The sequence below is a fragment of the Perissodus microlepis genome, chromosome 7 (assembly GCF_051167445.1).
Source record: "Perissodus microlepis isolate ML-2025 ecotype Zambia chromosome 7, ASM5116744v1, whole genome shotgun sequence".
NCBI classification, from domain to species: domain Eukaryota; kingdom Metazoa; phylum Chordata; class Actinopteri; order Cichliformes; family Cichlidae; genus Perissodus; species Perissodus microlepis.
In genome coordinates, this window is record NC_140467.1 from 6,766,341 (window position 1) to 6,787,466 (window position 21,126).

A 21,126-nucleotide genomic window follows, 5' to 3' on the forward strand; every position below is an offset into this window, starting at 1 on the left:
CTAGTGGAAAGCAAATCTAATTTATTTATTTATCTATTTATTTATTTATTCATTTATTTCCTCAGTATAGGTCAGGTTGCCCATTCTAGGTTTAAATATTTATCTTGTCTTTATCACTTAATTAAAGCCAGGTTTGCAACACAACTTCTTAATTAGTGTAAAAATCTCCTTAAAGAAAATGGTGGAAAAAAGAGCAAATGAAGGAGTTCCCCATTCTTTTGGATCTAAAACGTGAAAATTTTATTAAGAAAGTGACACAAATTGCATATAGCAGCAGACAGTTATGCATTTTCCAAGGTTTTGCAAAGGTGATTTTACATTGATATCACTGAAGTGTCTCACTAAAAGCATTCAGGCATCGCACCTGCCAGTGTGCAGCAGTCACAGACTGTTAACCTCAAGATCTGGAAGTGTCTGTGAGTCAACGAAGCTTCACAAACGCTACCACTGTCTGCCTTTGTCAAGGTTCAGCTACATAAAGAGTACTTTAACTTCATCTTGGTGATCATAAGATTCACTGAAAATTCAAGCACTGCATCCTGCCACTGGCTCAAAGGTAAGCAAACTAAAATCCATTCTACATTAATGGAAGAATAACAAGTTCTCTCTCTCTTTGAGTAAAGCTGTGCTCTTGCAATACCAAGCTCAAGGTCTCTTTGCTCATCATGTTCACACTACAGACAACACTTTAAAAAGATTCTTAGAAACATTCTCAGTAAATCACCTTCTCACTTTTTCAGAGTTTAAATGTGAACTTGATGCATGAGGATTTTTTTTTCTTTACTATTTTTTGGGGATGGTTAAAGGATTGTAGAAAATGCAGTGCTGCTTTAGTTTGCAAGCTAAAATTGGTAGTGGCTTAGAAGACATCAAATGTAGTAGCACTTTTAATGGTAATAATTTACACTGCAACTGTATAATACTGATATTCAGTGTTCTCTTACAACTTATCTTTTATAATTATTACTCCAATAATATCTTTTGTTTTATGTATCTGGTCACTATTTAAGTGTTGGTAGCTATTAAATGCCATGATTTTTGTAAAAAGGCTAAACAATTGACCCTATGCTACATTTTAGTGCCTGTAGTGCATATTATGATTACCTAAGCTGTGCTCGTCTACACATTACTTTCATAAACAGGAAGAACAATTACAACCATCTGAATGAACACAAACAACAGCTGACTTACACATTGTGTTTGTGTGTTTCATTGCTGTTTTGACACAGACACCTGCCAGAAAATGACCCTGCAGCCATTAACTCCAGTGAACTGTGCAGGCCTTCTGCAGCCCGGCTGCTCTCTGCTGCAGCTGGATGGTGAAGTTCTGCTGTTTGGCCAGAAGGGTTGGCCTAAGCGCTCGTGTCCAACAGGAGTATTTGGTGTACGGTTTAAACATGGCGAGATGAAGCTGAGGGCCATCTCGTTCTCTAATGACTCATGCTACCTGCCCCCATTACGCTGCCCAGCTGTTTGCCGCCTCGACCCCTATGATGGACTTCCAGAGAGTTACCTCATCCACGGTGGTCGCACCCCAAATAATGAGATCTCATCAAGCTTGTACCTGTTGACCATGGATAGTCGTGGCTGCAATCGTAAATTAACACTCTGCTGCAAAGAGAAAGAGCTAGTGGCAGAAGTGCCAGGACCTCGATATGGCCACACAATGAGCATGGTCCAAAGTCGTGGGAAGACAGCTTGTGTGTTGTTTGGGGGTAGGTCCTACATGCCCTCAGGAGAAAGGACCACAGAGAGCTGGAACAGTGTTGTAGACTGTCCACCTCAGGTGTTCCTCTTTGACCTGGAGTTTGGCTGCTGCTCTGCTCACACTTTACCTGAGCTTAGTGATGGACAGTCTTTCCATCTGGCCCTTACTAGAGAAGACTGTGTCTACTTCATTGGAGGCCACTCACTAGCCTCAGACTCACGTCCACCTCGTCTGTTTCGCCTGCATGTTGAGCTTTTGCAGGGCAGCCCGTTGCTTTCCTGTGAAACCCTAGACAATGGTTTATCTATCTCTAGTGCCATCTTTACACGTACGGGACCCACTCATAGATACATCATCCTAGGTGGATATCAGTCAGACTCACAAAAGCGGATGGAGTGCACTACTGTGATTCTAGATGAGAAAGGAATCCACTTTGACCCCGTAGAAACACCCAAGTGGACCCCAGATATCATCCATAGTCGCACTTGGTTTGGTGGCAGCTCTGGAGAGGGAAGCATCCTACTAGCTGTGCCCACAGAGGGAAGGCCATCCCAACAAGATATGCATTACTTCTACCAGGTGAACTTCCAGACAGAGGGAGAGACCAGAGAGGAAGATGGAACCCTTGCCTGCAGCCAGGAGTCAACGGATTATGATGACTCCACTCCTCTTGAAGATTCTGAGGAGCTCTACTTCGGCCGTGAACCACATGAGTTGGATGGCAGCAGCGATGGAGAAGGGGACGCTTACAATGAAGAGGATGAAGAGGATGAATCACAAACAGGTTACTGGATAAAATGCTGCCTTGGCTGTCAGTTGGATCCCAACACATGGGAGCCATACTACTCCACAGAGCTCCACCGACCAGCCATGATCTTTTGCTCCAGAGGGGAAGGGGGCCACTGGGTGCATGCCCAGTGCATGGAGCTGTCTGAGACCCTGCTGCTGAAACTCTCTCAAGGCAGCAAGAAGTACTTCTGCTTGGACCACGGAGGCCTGCCCTACCAGGAGATGACCCCACCTCGACACATCATACCACTGAAGCGCATCACCATGAAAGCTAAAGACAAAAAAAGACCTCTGACAATCAAGATGTCCCCTGCCAAAAAAAGCTTTTTCAGACGGCTGTTTGACTGACTCAGATTTTCATATGATGTGTGCCTGTTAAGAAAACTTTGTATGCTTAGGATGTTTTTTCCACCCTAACAGTAATCTAATAAACGAAATCGAGAAAATCCCTCAAACTACCTTGAAGTGCTCACTGAACATAATCAAGTCACAAGCCAAGTTTAAGTTAGATCACATGACTATAGTTATTGAACTAACAGACAAACACTCACACCTACTTGATTTATTTTTGAGTTAAATTAACAGTTTACAGTTTGTGAAGATTTGCAACATTTCCTTTTATTATTGAATGTTTCTGTTGTGATTTCACATTGTGCAACAAAAATGCAGTTTTAGTTTTTATCAGCTGTGAAAAGGTTCATTCTGTTTGTTTCTTTCTTTCATACGTACGTTTTAAGTACCACAGATCCACTTTCTTCAAAGTGCCGATGGAGCTGAATTGTTTTTGCAGTGTTTTGTACAATAAAACTGACAAATCCTTAATAAAATTTGTGATTTTCAGTCTGTAATTTTGTGTCCTCACAGTGGTGTATTGTTATCTTAAAAAGACATACTCTAATTAGCCTATCAGTTTAAAACAGTCAGTGCCTCCCACCTGATGCTGTTATTAATGACCCTGTTTTAAATTTTCTATACAATAAATTTAGCATTTTTAATGAAGGCATGCAAATTTTCACAGTTACAGGTAGTCACACTATAGAGGTATGAGTCTAAAATTTTACTTATTATTTTTTGAATTACTGCATTATATTCTCCAGCATATTTGAGCCATTGTACCAATTTAATGTTTCTCATGGCGATCTCTTGTACTTGACAGGTTACAAGGTCTTATCAATTATAGAAAACATAATGGGAATTAAAAAGCTCAAAATTTTAGCCCACCTTTTGGTACTTTAAGGCCCTGTAACTCTGAAAATATTCATAGTATGAAGGTAAAATTTTTAAATATCTTATTAAACACACAAAGTTACTGTACAAAGCATACTAGCTAATTTTGAGGGATCAAATGTGAACTGTTGTCCTGGTACATTTTATATCAAATGATCCAGTTATATGTGAGTTTCAGTTATTTGTCATTCTCTTGAGAAATATACTGACTACTAACTCCAGCTTTCAGTATTAGGTAGGTATTAAGTAAGTATACTAAATTGATTTCAGAGTTATATAAACATGAGCATAAATATGATATTGATATACAATACGTAATCAGAACTGTGAACAGTTAAATGGTCTAAGCTATATATATATATTGAATCAACTGAATTTCTTTCGTTTTTAAAGTGCTTCCATATTCTCTGCATGCAGGTCTGCATCTAGTTTGTTGTAATGTTTTCTAAAAGATCATTGTTATTTTGTTTTGTTTTTTTTATTGTAATTATTTTTATTAACACTTTACAGCTGAATTCTGTGTTACTAATACAAAAGTAAATTAAATACAAAAATAATAATAATTTAAGTAAACAAGAATCACAATTCTTCAGTTTTTATTTATTATCTGATGAAAACAGAGACAAAAAGTACAAACTTCACAAAAGTAACTCATCAAAAGTAAGTTGTCTGATTCAATGACAATACATAAGAAATAACTAAATACAGCATATCATAATTTGAAGGTAGTGGTAGGTAGTGGAACTTTAGTGTATGCAAAATGAATGAACAGAGAAAGTATTGTGCGGTCCCAGTAAACTGTACATTTAGTCTATGCATGTGAGCCCAAAATGAGGAGATACACTGTGAAACATGACAGAAGTAGAATTTTGTGAATCATCCATCATCCATTACTTTGGAAATGCAATTCATTAGGGCAAAAACAAATATGAGACAAGTTGCTATATAATGCACTCCAAAACATGGCGTTATGGTAGCACTGTGACAAGTATCCAATGAAATGTGGATATTTCATAGCTGTCATATGGTTAAATTTATGACAGTAAAATAAAATCAAACATTCAATCAAGTAAGAAAACAAAATTGCCTGTCACAATTCAAAATGGTGAGGGCAGAAAAAGACAATATAATCAATCAATCAAACAAATAAAGTTGCCAACAATTCAGTTTACATCAGGTCTCTCTGGCTCTCACCCATCGCTCTCCCCTGACGACTGAAGCTGTGAAGATATATCAGCTGAGAAAAAGAGCCAGGTTATATACAGAACTTAAGAAAAATCCCTGCCTGCTAGAGAGTCCATGGGGTATTAGGCACCGTAATGGACCATACTGTATTTTTATGATATCAACAAAAAGGTCAGTATATGTTTTATTTTATGAGAAGAATTCAAATAAGTATCATCTATCCTCCACTGTGCAAAAAGTAAACGAGATAAAAATTGGTTCAAAGTGACCTGGCATCTATTCTGCCCCACAGGGATCCCACGATAAAGCACTAAAGTCATCTTTTTCAGAGGGCACTCATGAAACAAAGAACATTTGGGTCTCTGTGATTGCATTTTGCTCCTGCTAAAATGATATATTAATACAGTGGCCACAAATGTGGTCTTTTTAACACGATTTCTCTCTATGACTTACAGCGCTTTCATCTGTTTCCATAAATATCCTCTCTATATAAATGCATAAATGTGTCATATCCTTGCAATACAATAAAATGCACCATTTTTCACAGATGGTGTCGATTTATAAACCAAAAAAAGGAAAAGGAGTATGAAAAAAAAATGTGTTGCCTCTGCTGTCACATCTTTGTGGTGTAGTAACTAACAGTTAACAAAGCAATTCGAAGTCAAATAAATGTTTAAAGAAAGAAAAACAAACATCAAAAGTGTAAAATAGCATTGTTTTCCATAAAATAATCTTCATTTATGGGTTCAGGTGCAAAACACTGGCTATTCAAGCAAGATCTGTTTGTAATAGCTAACAACACACAAGCATCTGAGTTCCAAAATATAAAAACTAAAAACAACATAAAATGTGTTTGGCCTCTTGCCCGAAGCAGAATGAGACTGACTTCACTTTCTGGAAAGTCAAAATACTTCCATGTAGAGATAACTGACCAATGGTGCAATTCTCTAGAAATCAATCAAATGTTAATAGTTATGGAAAATTCAAAAATCAGGAATTTCCAAAGACATTTCATCATCATCCTGGATCTCTACTGGGTCAATGGTAGCCTGTAGAGCCTTCGCAGAGTCCTTGTGAGCTTCCATAAACTTCTGCAAGTACTTGGACGTGTACAGCCAGTGGTGTTTCAGCACGTCCTCCAGTTCAAAGGTCTTAGACTGGCGTGCATTCATCTTGCGAAAACGCCTGAAGAGCTTGTTTGCTGACTCGTTCCCCTCACTGGCCCAGGCTCCTATGGATCCGTCTCTCTCTATAATTTCAGGTACGTGGGCTAGGGTCTTGTGCAGATAATTTGTTATCTTTCCATTGTACCTATATTTGAAGGTAGTGGAGAGGAGGTCAGCAAAGTGCTGAGAGTTAAAACTGTAGCGGCATAGCTGGTCAGGGCATTCCTTGGCTGGGCAGGTGGCACGCCACACAGGTTTCATTTGGAGGTAGAGTTTGATAAGCTCCCTCAGGGCCTCTCTTCTCTCTTCTGAGGGCACCAGCTCACACACCACGTCCACAGCCTCCTGGGTCATTAGTCTGCGGGCGTAGTTCCCATTCATCCTCATTACTGGTTTAAGCTTCATCTTCTTCCTCAGCTGTTTATCTAAGGCCGCCCTCCAGCTGCGCCGTTCCTCCCGGCTGGGGTTGGCCTTTTTATACACCTCTCCGATCTCATCCTGGAAGATCTTGTAGAATTCAGTAGCATTGCCGATGTCACAGTGCAATGCATCTAGCGTTGGCTGCGTCTCCATGAAGGGCTTTGCAGACACACCTTTGACTCTATCACGCAGCTCATCTACTGACTCAGAAAAGGGGTTGGTTCTCCATATTTCATAGCGTTCTAGGTTCTCTTCGTGACTGCGGGTGACGGAGTGTAGCACCATGTTTTGAGAGGCCTCTGCACGACTGGAGTCACATAGAGTGCAGACGTACGTGGACCCAGAGGCCTCCAGCCCCTCCATCTCACGCACCATCTTCTCATCATATCCCGTGCCCCTGAAGTGGAAGCGAAAGGATCGAGGCAGACCACCCATGGACAGGATAAGCCTGCTTTCTTTCATTGCATTACGTTCTGCAACTATGGGCCCCAGGACAGCTGTGAGTGTCTCATGGTCTGACTCATCCACAAACATCAGGCACAGAGGCTTACAGGACAGTTCTGAATTTGGCTTTGGCTCGGTAAAAATGGTAACCTCCTCCTCCTCATCGTCTGCCAGGACAGAGACAGACATAACAGTGAAAGAAAAACGAACAGCCTTCTCAGGAACAACTGGTCCCCCGCCATGCTTCTCGCTGACATCACCCATGCCATCGCAACATTCCTTGATCATGACACTAAAACCTGATGTGCAGGCACTGTCTTCCATCCCACTCTCCCTCAGCCCCTCCATGATGTCCTCCTCCAGATCCTTTAAGGCAGACACAAGTGCCACATCATACCGAAAGCGCCGAGTGATAGTGTCAGCTGGGATGTCATCCACTGAGGAAGACCATCCAGAGAGCCCATTAATAATGCCAACATTATAGGATGGGGACACGTTTTTGAGAGCTGGCTGCCATTCAAACTGGTGAAAACCAGGGAGAAGCTCCTTCTCTGCAGCTCGAAGAGTGTGCAAGGGCTGAAAGATCTGGCGGCCACTTGTGGCTTTGACAGTCCGATACATCTTATGATATTGACTGCAGCTCAGGAATGTGTTGACCCGAATGGCCAAGCACACAGCAGGACTCAACCCAAAGCCTCTGCCTGCAGAGAGAGAAAATGAGAGGAGATAAAGTTTCAGAGAGAGACAGAAAGAGGCACAGTCTCAACATAAAAAGAAAGCAAGAGGAAAGGATTGACACATGAAGAGAATTATTTAATACCAACCCACAGAAGCCTATTTCTAGTGCTTTGAAAATACTGCAGTATCTAAAATTTCCTCATTTGATATCCCACATTTGGAGTAATTTCTACAATGAGACAGACAGAAGCGTAAATTTCACACCCAAATGTGAATGCCTCATTGTCAAAAGCCCACAAGCCGCTGATTACAAAATCCAATATTTCCTAAATTTCAAATGTTATAAGGGGACAGAGGGTGAATCAGTGAAGCTGGCAATAGTGATGTATTGGCTGTAGATGAAAACAGACACCAGCTGCCTTCTATTCCCCAGAGAGGAGGATGGTGCTGTCTGTGTAATTTGCAGATACAAGAGCTGCTGATGTTGTTTTGATTCTAACAGCCCCTTCACAAGAGTTGTTATTGTGCATTAAAGGGAGTGTGAGAATGAGAGACTGACAGACAAGATGAGTGAAAGTGGGAGAAAATCAGGGAGGGGTTGAATGTGCAGCAGCAGTGGTTCAATAGACAGAAATGGACAATAATTAAATGCTTTTCAATCAAAATCACAGAAAGCTTTCTTAGGTCTGCTGAATATTGGACTTTTCTTCATTGTTATTCATGAGATGACTGTATTCCTCGGGGGTAGGTGGAAATATTAATGAGCAAACACTATCATGATTTTCATTTGTTTGTATCCCCCTTTCTTTGCCACGGAGGGCTGTGTTGATTGAACATAAACCCTTATAATAGCCTCTTACCTTGCATCATGGCCTCTAGCTCATCTGCCTGACGGTGTTCATTCCCAGATCTCAGTGCAAGCAGAAACAGCGTCAAACACACAGACTTCAGATCACCACCTTCCTCTTTGTCTGCAAACACCTTCACCTGGTTCTTCAGATCCCTCAGTCGATGCTTCTGGGCACGACGGGTTAGCGAAAGCAAGTGCTGGCGAGGTCTTCCCCCTTTATTGGTTAGTAGGAAGTTATCAAGTTCTGACAGACTCTGGTTTTTATTTTCCTTCAGCTCGTGGCTCAGACAGTGAGCCTTAAATGAGTCCAGCCTCACTTGCTCATGACATCCCTCACTGGGGCAGAGCAGAGGTAGGGAATGGAGGGCAGATGAAAAGACTTTGGCAGGTGAGGTGAGATTATCGGGTGTACAGGGCGAGTTGCAGGCAGGGCAGTGAGGTCCTAGAACGTGGGTAAATTTTACAATGCAGCTACGGCAGAAGAGGTGCCCACAGGTGGACTGAACTGGATCAGAGAGCAGGTGGTCACACACTAGGCAGGTGAAAGATGCAACAAAGTCCACAGGGAGCTTCTCAGAGAGCAGCTTGGTGCTCAGGTGATCTTTCTGGCAGCGTGTAATGTTCCTCACCCACTGCTCTCTCTGGATGCTGAACTTCTTCCAGGCCCTGAGAGCAGGACCATGACGGTCTCCAAATGGTCTCAGAACTCTCCTCTCACCAACAGCGATGGCGTCGCAGTCCCATCTGGTCCTTTTTGCCAGGCTCTGTGCTCTTGGAATGACTTTCCTCCTCTTCCTTCCAGTCCTCTGGAATGATGTTTTTTTGGGGTAGCAGAGGTGGCACAGGGAAGAGTGAGGTTTCCACTCAGGCACTCTTGTTCTGGTGAAGCTGCAGACCCCCCCACCTCGAATGGCAACCATCCAGCAGCGGTGGCAGAAGGAAAGGGGGTGGACAGATTCTGTGTCCTCTGTCACGTCCACTTTGAAGACTTTAAGGATGACTTCTGGCCAGCTTGGGAACTTGCAGCCCATTTTACGCAAGGCACACTTGCTCACCTCATCCAGATCTCCATGAACATCGTGCACTGGTCCTTTGACTTTCCTCAGAACCATTCCACAGACACGACACAAACCCCTATAAAGAGCCAGGGAAATAGTGTCAGATCCTTAGAAACAAATGAATATAACATAGCATCATTCACAAAATGTAACAATTTGATTACCTGAGGTGGTCCATGTGGGTTTCCATCTCCTGTAGCTTCACATCTACTCTCCTGCCAGGGCCCTCCACATTTTCCTTGCTTTTCCCTCCTAGGCATAATTTCATAACACTCCCTGGACCCGCAGCATGATCTATTTCTATATTTGGAGCTGCCGTAGGTGAAATCTCAGGCCGTGTTTCACTGGGCAGAGGGGCTTTCTCCATGGACTTCACCCTGAAGAGTTTGAACTTCCACTGAGAATACTCAGAGTGGGGATGGTGGAGCTCTGGCGGCATGGATGATCTGGGACCATCTGTCTCCAGGCTTTCTGCTGCCATGATGAGATGTAGAGCTTAGGCGCTGGAGAGGCAAGGAGAGGAGAGGAGAGATGAGGAGGTCATTTGATATACTGCAAAAGCATGAAAATCAATTTCAGCCATCTGTAGTATAAGATAATAGATATTGAGAAAAGGTTTGAAGGTTAAAAATCCTCACGGGGATGGTTGAGCCAATAGTGTCTCCTCAGTATTGAGACCATGACACAATCCAAAAGCTTTACTTGATTCCTGCTGAATTTATGCTCATAACACCCTGAAATTCCCACTGAATAGAGAAGAGCAAACCTTGACCTAGACTGCTGTATTATACCATAAGTGGCATTTAGATCTTGTGTAAAATGCATGAGACAAGCACTAGGGGATCGATACAACACCAAAATCCTCATTTCACTCATCTTCAAGCCCATCACTCAGTAAGCTACTGTGACTTTTTTTTTTCTTTGACACAGCAAGTTTGCTAAATGGGAAACCTTATCCCAACAAGGTTGTCAATCATTTATATTAGTTGTTTTCTTGGCTGGCAGGAGAGCTGGAGCCCTGAAAGCTTCCAACTGGCACTTTTAATGCAAGGAAAAATCGGAAACACAGCAAACTTATTACATATTACATAGATATTGACCAAACCAGATGGAAAAGAAGATGAGAAACCATCATATTGAATAAACATCATAAAGAATTATTCCAAACACAAGATTGTTCAATTTCAGCAGCCAAATGCTCTTATGATACAGCACAGGTAAGATCAATGACGGTGCTACACTGATGGGCCCTATTTCATCTTCTCCCATACTATCTAGGTTCTATTACCAGTTCTGACAATAAAGCAGTCAAACAATCTTAGAAACTAATAGTTCAATCTTTGCTCTTACCATTTCACACCTACAGCATTCACACAGTTGAATCTTCTGCCTATCCATCTTTCAATGATCTCACTACATTTTCATCCTTGGAGGCTCAAATCTGTCAGTCTCCTTATTTTCTCAGCTCTCTCTCTGTGTACTTCACATGCTGAACTCCCCTTTGAGACAAACAGCTGAGCCTGTGTGCATGTGTGTCAGCTGGGCTCTTACCTTGTTTTTCAGTCTCAGCTGGCGTCAGCTCCCTTGGGGGCTCCTCTCTGCATGGGAGCACAAGGGAAGCCCTGGAGCTAGGCCCTTACACCCTACATATACTGTATACGTTTGAGCCAGTCACAGCTTGAAGCTTCTGTTACTAGGAGTCGTGGCTCCATAAAGTGGGAATGCTCCTGACTGTCTCATTGGGCCTCATATTTATACCCATCCTTTGGTGGAATCCCAACAGTCAACCACTGCCACCTGATCGAGGCAGCTGAGGAAAGAAAAAAAAAAACAAGGTCAACCCCAAAGAACAGTTGTAACATGTGCATGCTGAGAATCCAACAGCATACCCCCAAAACAAACAACTTTTTACCACACCACACTTATCCTCAGCTAGACACACTTGCATGTCTAGCTATCTTCATCCAGGTGGCCTCACTGTGACAGAAAGAGCAATACTGTTAAACCTTTGTAAAGGCTGAAAGTGCAGAGACGTAGCAGATCACAGGATAAGTGGTCAAGATAAAAACAAAACTGAATAATGGTGGGGGATTTTAACAGCATAAATATGTGAATAATCAAAAAACGCGAGGAACTATAACAATAACAAAGACTTGTTGTTGTAATCTTCATTCTAATCATCTTTCTTTTCCCCTGGCATGTCTAAGTGTTTGTGACTTCTGCCTCAGCAGTCCAAATGGGGGCTGCTGTGACAAACCAAATGACAAAGCCAGTGACACAAGTGAGTCATATTAGGTTGAATATCAATTTGTGCGCAAACGTGTGTGTGTGTCATGTTGGAGTGTGGGTGCTCACTCACTGTGGTGGTTACTATTTTAAAAATAATGCTTCAAATGATGACTTATAGAAACTGCACACACCCAAACCAACAAGTGTTGATCTGTCTGTCGGTTTGTTTGTTTGTTTGTGCATTAAACTGCATTGTGCTTCATGGTTTTTGTCCACAAATTCTTATGATCAGCACCTCATTTACCTATAACTTGTCAGCATCAAAGCAGCACATTTTATTCATCTTTTCAAATATTCAGTGTCTGTCACCATTCAAAATGAGTTTTAATTAGACAGCATCATTTGATGTAATTTCTCAGCAGGTATGGGGAGTATTTGCCCAAGATCATTCTTGTTTGTAATTATCCAGGGGATTAATCTGGTGTATTCACCACAGGAGCCTGTTGCTGTTGCATTGGCTTTGCCAGCCAAGTCATTAGATACACAGTCAGTGGGCACCAAACAACAGTTGGGGCTCTCCCACTCTTGTCAGCTTAACAGGGGAGCAGGATGAATACTGGCAGGCTTTGCAGCTTATATTTGGCGCATATGTCCAAGTGTGACCTCAAAGAGCAGTAGCAGTTTTTGTTCGTCCGTCTCTTTCTTTCTGTTTGATGAGTACACCTACTTACTGCAAATGCTGAAGAGCCACTACGCAGACCGAAGCTGGCGACAAAAGTGCTGTTTTCTAGGCCTACTCATATCTATCAGACACACCTGAGAGATCCGAGGTGCACAATGCTTGATTCATTATATATCCAAGAACAAGCAAATGATGGATTGTAGCAAGATGTTCCAGACCTATTTATAGTTGATATTTAGATTTATGATAGCCAAGTAGCCACATGTTTCCAAGGTAAACGCCACACCTAACTCTGTGGCAGACAGGGACAGAGCTGCAGATGTCTGCCTGACAAACAAGCAGTCACCCCCTGAGACCCTCATCTCTCTACGCCTGCTAATTGACTTGTTATTGATCAACTCAAAGACAGTCTGATTTATGGGAAAGAGGACTTGTGGAGACAGCCACCTGGCATGGAGCAGAGTGTTATGAATGTGAGGAGCAAACCCTGGGAGACATAGAGGCTGCAGTTTAGGAGGACATGCAGGAGTTTGCAATGCACCACTGAACTGACACCTTGCAGTTGGTGGGGGTGTTTTGTTTTTTTTTTTCCAGAATGCAAACTGCAAACAACAGCGTGTGCGTGTGTGCGTGTGTGTGCGTGTGTGTGCGTGTGTGTGTGTGTGTGTGTGTGTGTGTGTGTGTGTGTGTGTGTGTGTGTGTGTGTGTGTGCAGTTGAATGACCATAAAGCAGGTGTGTGCTGAGGGAGGGGTGAGCAGAAATATGGCTGGGCCACTATATACTCTATATTTGAGAGAAGGGGAGGTGGTGGGGGAAGATGGGTGGGAGGGGCTGCTGAGCGTCTGTTTGTGAGTTTGCTCTGGTGTTTGGGGGATTATGCCGAAGAACAGTTCAAATAAATATAAAGTACTTCCTACTAATCCATCCTGAGAAACTTCAGAGTTATCAGAATCAGAATCATTACTTATAGATCTATGTGTACAAAGCACAAGAACACACAGAAAACTAGACGGACAAAAGAACAAGAGGGAACGTGTACTGGGTGAAAGACAGAGAAAGGGGATATAGTAGTGATCTTGTGTAAAGGAGCTGCACAGGATAACAGGCTTAGCTCAGAATGGAGAACACAAAAGGGCTCAGGGCTGATTGCATGCTGTGACAAGGAAAGGGGGAAAGAGATCAAACCTTCCAGGAGAACTATGTAAGCCAAAAGTCCAAAAAAGATCCCCTGACAGCCCAAGCCACATAGCAGCTTAAAGAAAAGTGTCAATAGCAAAGATGGACAATGGATGAATTCCGCAGAAGCACTGGTAGCCTACTTTCCTCACTGGGAATAAAATGTCAGCAATGTCCACATTTGAATAGACTAAACCAAAATTACTGCATGATATTTCAAAATGTCATGAAGAATGTGTGCATCTTTGTGATTGCATCGAGGTAAAGGGGGCATTTCACTCCCATATTCCCACTGTGTTATGGAATATTAAGCGTTTAGTATGCAAATTCTTATCTGAAATTTCAAAGCACGTTCAACAACTTCTGCAAGCCGATTCTCAGTAAGTCACCTCCTACTGTCCATTTTTTCCATTCCTCATCCGGAGACATGATTGGGTAGATTAATACTCAAAAAGGTAGACTTCAGTACGGAGCTATTCGTCAAAGCTACCTGCCAGAACAAACCCTTTTCCCCACTACTCATATTCCCCCTCGTTCATCTCCGCTGTCTCTCCCACTCAATGTCTTGTTTTCCTCTGCTTGGCCCTCTCTTTTCAGGTTTTGTTAATAATCAAATATGTTATTATTCCAATGAGGTGATTAATTACCACCCACCCTTCCCTCTGTTCCACAGGTTAACGTGCTTGCAATCACAGAGTGACAGCCATCTGAATGATCTCCCTCAAGGCCTCATGTGACCTCATATTGCTCGCCTGCATTTGTTGTTGGCTCATCCTGACTACTGGAGCTTTAACAGAGAGCAGAGAAACACAACAACATCACAGCTTCTACAAATAACATCCCCCACAAGCTGCTGACAGCCTGACACCCCAATATCTTCCATGTCCTGCTTTCCAAATATTCATTTTATTGGATAGTCTAGTCTTGGGACCATATTAGTTCATTCCAAGTCTTGCAGTACCCTGAGGCACTGCAGTTATTTTGGTTTTGGACCAGTTCCATTCGTCTCTTTTGTTCTGGTAAGTAAAAACAATGTGAAGAAGAACTTAAGCTGAAACAATTGAGAGTCACATTTAAGAACCATTTTTCAAAGGGGGAAAAAAAAGCTAATCCTATTACCAACCCAATATTGGATAGAGAGAGGGGTCAATAATATGCAGAGATTGCAGTGTGAATATAGTATAGCAATCTGAAAAGTGAGACCTGAGTAGACAATCCAAATGGATGTTGATCCACTTGCAGAAAATCAAAAGAAACCCTAAGCCAGATTCAGGAGGAGTAGAGAAGAGTGGAAAATCAAGACCAGTGCCTTTAATCAGAATAACAATGCTCTTTAATTCTTTGTTAATTAAATGTAGATTTCCATGATTGAAGAGCAGTGCTGCTGATGCCAGGGGACCTCCAGTCAGATAAATATCTACTCACTGAATTTGTCTTGTTTAACCATGCATTAGTTCTCTTTTCCCAAACTGTCTGGTGCTGGTTTACACAGAAGGTCTGTCAGCTGAAGGATAGTATCTCGCAAACAACTCCTCAAGATTTCAAACGTTCTGCATCCTCAAAGGGAGGATTTCTTGGCAAATTGTTAAACACCTTCATAAGTGGGTTACATCCAGACACTTTTTAAAAGAAATGAGAGTAGTGGTGAATTCTCCGCTTCTAAATTTCACGTCATTTCTCTCTTTCCTGGTCATTCTCCCTGTTTCTCTTCCTCACTACCTCCCTCCCTTAGTCCCACTACATCAATGTAATGAGCAAATCATGGCCACTAGGGAGAGATGTAGAGAGAAAAATTGGTCCCATTATGTGTCAAGCTGTGTGAAAAGAGCAGCGCTGTTGTCTGTCAACTCTAACCCCCAGCTGTCCCTGGTCTTAACTTCCAACCAAACACAAAGAGGTCTTTTCCCACACGTAGATCTGCTTATTATTTCCCTGTCTTTTAACTAAAAAGTCCATTATAGAAAATGCCAGGACAGCCATGCCCTTTTCTGCACCAGCTCTGGCAGAGCTCAGACAAGGGAACAATGGACACAGTAACACACGCTGATTCAGGGCTGATTTAGAGTGACTGGTCTTAAACCTGACTTATAGAGTACAGTAATTATAGGAGTTGAAGGGAGGGGCTGTTAAAGATGCTGTGGTTAGGTGGGGGCATGTGTATGGAGGCTGTTGTCATTTGGCAGCCAGTCCACTTGGAGAGAGAAATTACTATTCGAGCCAGGGCCTGGGTGGTGGAACATTTATCAAACAGTCATCAGAATGATTCACATGATCCAGTGGGGAGCCATTATTTCACCAGTCCAGTCTCTCAAGGCAACCTGCTAGTGGCAAGGATGATGACAGCTATGGGCTTTATAAGCACAGGAACAGACATATAGAGTAATTGTTTGAGAACAATAGTTTGGAAAGTCCTATCTCTTTTCAAAGAGTCATATGTAGTCTGTGGATTGGACTAGACTGAGTGGGGGAAAATGAGCAGTTAAGCCCAACTTGGGGGCATATGGCATTTCACTGTAGCAGAACACAGAGATGCCTCAGGAAGGGACTGACAAACATGTGGTCCCTGTAGTTGCAGGGGAGAGTAACTAGCACTGAATACATAAAGATCACAAATAAACAGACCATCCACCTGCTCAGCAACTGTTTTGGGACCTTGTAGAAGTTATTGATACAGTTTTGCATTTGCTGGCCTGGCAGGTACAAGCAAGTATAACAATCTCTGCATAAGCAAATAAATTCCTAAGTGAATAGGGAATAACAGAAAGAAGCAAGGCAGACCTCTGGAAGGCTCCTCATAATAAGGATGATAAAAATGCAATTCTTCTATTCATTTTCCCCTCACTCTTCCTTAACGTGCGTTCCCTTTTGACTCCTCTGGGATGCACATCATTGTAATATACACAGATTTTCATTTTGTCCCTTTTCTGTGAAAGACTGCAGGATAGGCAGGGACAGAGAGCAATTGTGACTGTTTATTTAGTCAGATCATCTAACGTGTGCAGAATAGATTTGAGCTGAAGAAGAGGCCATCTACACGGTGGCAGCTGCCACCAGGAAATAATGCAGGATGATGACTGAATGATTTAATGAACAATGCTGTCTCAGAAGTTACTCCCTCATTCATAAATAGCTTCAACATTAACGTCATGCTTAACTTGCGCAGATTAAAAACCGACAGTTTAGATGCTTATGAATAATCCTCATCACTGATAGGTGGAGTGTTTCGTAATGATAGCACATCTATTATGGTGAAACATACTGTACACAACCCCATTTTGAAAAACGCTGGGGCTCTGTGTAAAATGTAAATAACAATAGAATGCAATAATGTTCATATTTCTTATATTAAACATTTCATATGAAACAGTTAAATTGAGAAAATGTACCGTTTTATTTAAAAATAATTATAATTTTGATGCCAGAAACACATCGCAGAAAAGCTGGGACAGGGCTATGTTTACCACTCTCTCATCTTCTTTTATGTGCAAGCACCTGGGAACTGAGGAGACCATTCGTGGGGCGTTTGGGAGAGGAAATATCGTCACATTGTTGTCTGACGATTTTAGCTGTTTAACAGTCCTGGGTCATCTTTGTCATGTTTTGTGTGTCATGATGCACCAAATGTTTTTAACTGGTGAAAAGTCTGGACACTCTGCTACTATGAAGCCATGCTGTGTAATAGTTCCAGTATGCAGATATGGAGAGAAATGATCCATGTCTGTGGAAAATGTGTAGCTGATGAGATACTCAGATCTATAAGTGTGAAAACTTCCACATGCTCTCTCTAGAGAGCAAGACAGGGCATCACTAATGTAAGGAATCTGTGGGCTTTGACTGTCTAAAATTTTTATGGCAAACCAGGTATTTTTATCCTAGCAAAAATGTTGGGTGGGCAGAAAACTGACAAGTAGACACTAATCCCATCGGTCACAATAGTGACCCCCAAAAAACCTCAGCACTTGGAAAGTTTTAAAAATTGTTTCTGAATTATGCATCAACACTTTTTAAGCAAATATTGAAATAATAAATGTTTATTCCCTGACAGTGCCATGAAAGGAAAATGTCTCCATCAAAGCCACCAAACAAAACTTTATTAAAGTATGTTAACATAAAGATAGGGCCATTTGTTTTGGTACACATCATAGTACTGATGTCTATATTTGCAGTGATTCATCTTCATTCAGTGTGGTCACAGAATGGCTAAACAGGTTATCAACAATAGTGACCCAGAAAAACACTTAAGCAGTTAAAAAGTCGTAAAGATGTTTCTGAATTATGCACTGATGCATTTTAAGCAAATATTGAAATAATAAAGTGTCTCTGTGAAATATATGCAGTGTCACATGTTTAGCATAAATTCTCCCATGACCAGAGTTGTTTGTTCGCCATCTGAATGATGAGAAAAAGATGTCTCCATCAAAGCCCCCAAAGCAAAAGTTTATTAGAGTACGTTACATAAAGACGGGACCATTTGTTTTTGTGCACATCATGTTTGGCTTTGTTCTGTGTGGTCGTAGAATGACTAAATATCTTATTGGCAAACATTAGTGGCCGGCAGGATAACGTAGCACACCCTACACACACTTAAACAGACTGATCATTCTTTTTCTCACTATCACAATCACCAAGGACAGCGATTGTGATAGTGATGGGTCAAATATGGAGTATGACGGGGAAACAGGCTATTTGCCAACCAGGCTGTTGAATGCATATGCCGAATTCGTGTGAAAAGATCATGACAGGAACAACATTATCAGTGACGTTGACGTCCCCCTCCCCACACCTTCTCCCCCATCCCTCTCCACTGTAAGTAATGCAGTGCCAAAAGCCTCTATCTACCATAGGGACCAACCACAAAAGCTGCAGGTAGTGTCATGGCTACTGGACAGACTCACGCGCAGACAGTTCTTTCTTTGAGAACAAAAGGAGATTATTTATTTAACACAGGGATCACCTCAGTGCTATATATATGTACAGGGAGAGAAGGGGGGGGGGGGAATCCACACACGCTTCCTCTTCCACACAGTCACCGCCACAGCTCCTCCGCACACACACACTCCTCTTCAGCCGTACTCGCTCCGAAACTCCACACACGCTGCCACACCCGGGCAGGTCCCGTGATTTGGTCCAGAAGAGGGATATCTACACACAGAATTCAACGTTAGTTCCACAGCAAAATACACACAGGGGATTCTTTTGATAATGCCGAGAGCACGAACTCAGGAGGTTCAACGTGCCAACAAACCTCTCCAGCACACTCGCGTAGACCTTATTGAACAAGCTGAGGAGTGTGATGTCCCTGAAATTGGAAGACATGCCTTCCTGTGTTGCTATATGGTTTGGTAGAATCACCTTAAAGCCAACTAAGGGCCACTCCATGGCCTCACCAAACTCTTCCCACACAAGTTTTGCTTCAGTTATTGTCAGATTTGCATTCTGTATTTGTCAGCTACTTCCCAATTCCCTCAAGCTATTCAGTCTCGATAGGACTCCTTCTCAAGCTTGACAGCTCCCTTCATCTCTGGCGTCCAGCATCCGGTTGCCATGCTATTGCCATGACTGCCATTAACCACTTTACAACTGTAACTTTGTACATCAGTAGATGTATGGCTCATGGTCCATTAATGTCCCCAGCATTCCTTGGAATGTTTCAAAGTTGTGCATCTGCTAGATGTTATCAGTGGACCCTTACTGTGTGTTTCACCATGCCAAGCCCGTCCAGCATCCTCCATCCACCACCAATATTTATGTTCAGTACTAAAATGTAATAATGCTTTTTTTGTTTTGTTCTTGTTTTGTCTCAGTATTCATATCAGGACTAAAAAATAAATTTTAATTTTTGAGTTTGAGGGGTTGTCATAGTGTTCTAGTTTAAATATATTAAGTCCCACACTCGAGTCTCACTGCTGAAACATTATTTACACTTTTTCTTTTCCATCCATCCACTTCCGCTTATCCTTTTCAGGGTCGCGGGGGGCGCTGGAGCCTATCCCAGCTGTCATGGGGCAAGAGGCGGGGTACACCCTGGACAGGTCGCCAGTCTGTCGCAGGGCCAACACACAGGGACAGACAACCATTCGCACTCACATTCACTCGCACATTCACACCTAGTGGCAATTTGGATTATCCAATTAACCTATCCCCACAAGCTGCATGTCTTTGGACGGTGGGAGGAAGCCGGAGTACCCGGAGGGAACCCACGCAGACACGGGGAGAACATGCAAACTCCACACAGAAAGACCCCGGCCTGATGTTGGAATTGAACTCAGGACCTTCTTGCTGTTCGGCAACAGTGCTAACCACCATGCCACCGCGCTGCTTTTTTTATTAAATGCTTTTCCATTTAATAAAAAAAAACTGTGACTGAAAAATTTTAAAAATTCTGGATTAAATGGGTTAATAGCACATTATTTGCTAGGTTAAAAGTAAAGTTCATGACAGCTTTTTCTTGTTATTGCTCCATATACTGCATTAAAATCCATGAGGTGTCAAGATAGTGAGTTTTTTTGTCTATTTTATCATCGCTGCCTGCCTTTTAGACTTGTAATTATGCACAATAATTTTTGCAAAGATTACAGCAACAAGGTTTCCATGTCTTACATTCCGCTACCTCCTTTACCACCTCATGCCATTCATTGTCATTGTGAAAAGGTGTGTGACTCCCAAGTAGAGCAGAGCCCATTATCGTAAATAGGCCAGTAAGTAACTTCACACAACGTCTCCTGGAGGCTGATAGAATATAGAGTGCGCAAGCATATAGAGTGTGCAAGCTCACTCTATATGCAAAGCAGAAACACACTGTTAAAGAAACTGGAGCCAAGTGATTATATTTGTAATTTAATTTCCTTGGTCACATAGAGATAAGAGAAGAGAGAGGATACAGCTGGCCAGGGATGACTAGAGTGACGAGAATGTGACTACAGCTTTATTGTCTAGACCGAAATGTCCAAGGCGACACCACTTACGAACAAGGGTACCGCTGGGCAAAAGGGGTAAGCCCACAGACATTCACAAGTCCAAACTCAAAGACACAAAAGCAAACTTAGTGGCAGAGACAGCAGAAAAAGTCTGACAATACAAAAAGAAAACCCCAAACACACATCTTGCACTCAAATTCAGTGATCACAGAATGATCAAGAAACTCCCTTTTTCCCTTTTCTAAGCTCTGCTACTGTGTATGTCTTCTTGTAACCAGGTGGTCTGGTCCAGTCACAAAGAGCAATGTCTCATTGCAGATTCTGCAGGCAAGACGTACTGAGCGGCAGTGAGAAAAATAACTGAAAGACACAAGGTGCACTCTCATGCACCCTCTCTCTTTCTCACTCCCACTCTCTCCCTGCTTTACTATGAGATTGTAGGACTGCAGACATCAAATTTCCTGACTTTTCCATTTTCAAAGACTGTCCACTTATACTGATGACAATGCAGTAGAGGGCACAGCACTGCAGTGGTCAAACTCAGATTTAGAGCTATAGCAAGAGCGCGGTGGTGAGGGATGGAGAGAAAGGTGCAA

At 42.3% G+C, this 21,126-nt stretch overlaps 2 protein-coding genes across 2 annotated transcripts; one reads left to right on the forward strand and one right to left on the reverse strand.

The window, feature by feature from the left end:
* The first annotated feature begins 1,243 nt into the window (after positions 1-1,243).
* On the forward strand, positions 1,244-2,845 carry rag2 (recombination activating gene 2). Its single transcript, XM_084932503.1, has one exon. It carries the CDS (start codon positions 1,244-1,246, stop codon positions 2,843-2,845), a length of 1,602 nt encoding a protein of 533 aa, XP_084788629.1.
* Positions 2,846-4,435: 1,590 nt separating this feature from the next.
* On the reverse strand, positions 4,436-10,019 carry rag1 (recombination activating 1). Its single transcript, XM_084933015.1, has 3 exons — positions 9,690-10,019; positions 8,478-9,601; positions 4,436-7,640 (listed from the first exon to the last, which is right to left on the reverse strand). The coding sequence occupies exons 1-3, from the start codon at positions 10,004-10,006 to the stop codon at positions 5,893-5,895; spliced, it is 3,189 nt and encodes a 1,062-aa protein (XP_084789141.1). The 5' UTR covers positions 10,007-10,019; the 3' UTR covers positions 4,436-5,892.
* Between the last annotated feature and the right edge of the window lie 11,107 nt (positions 10,020-21,126).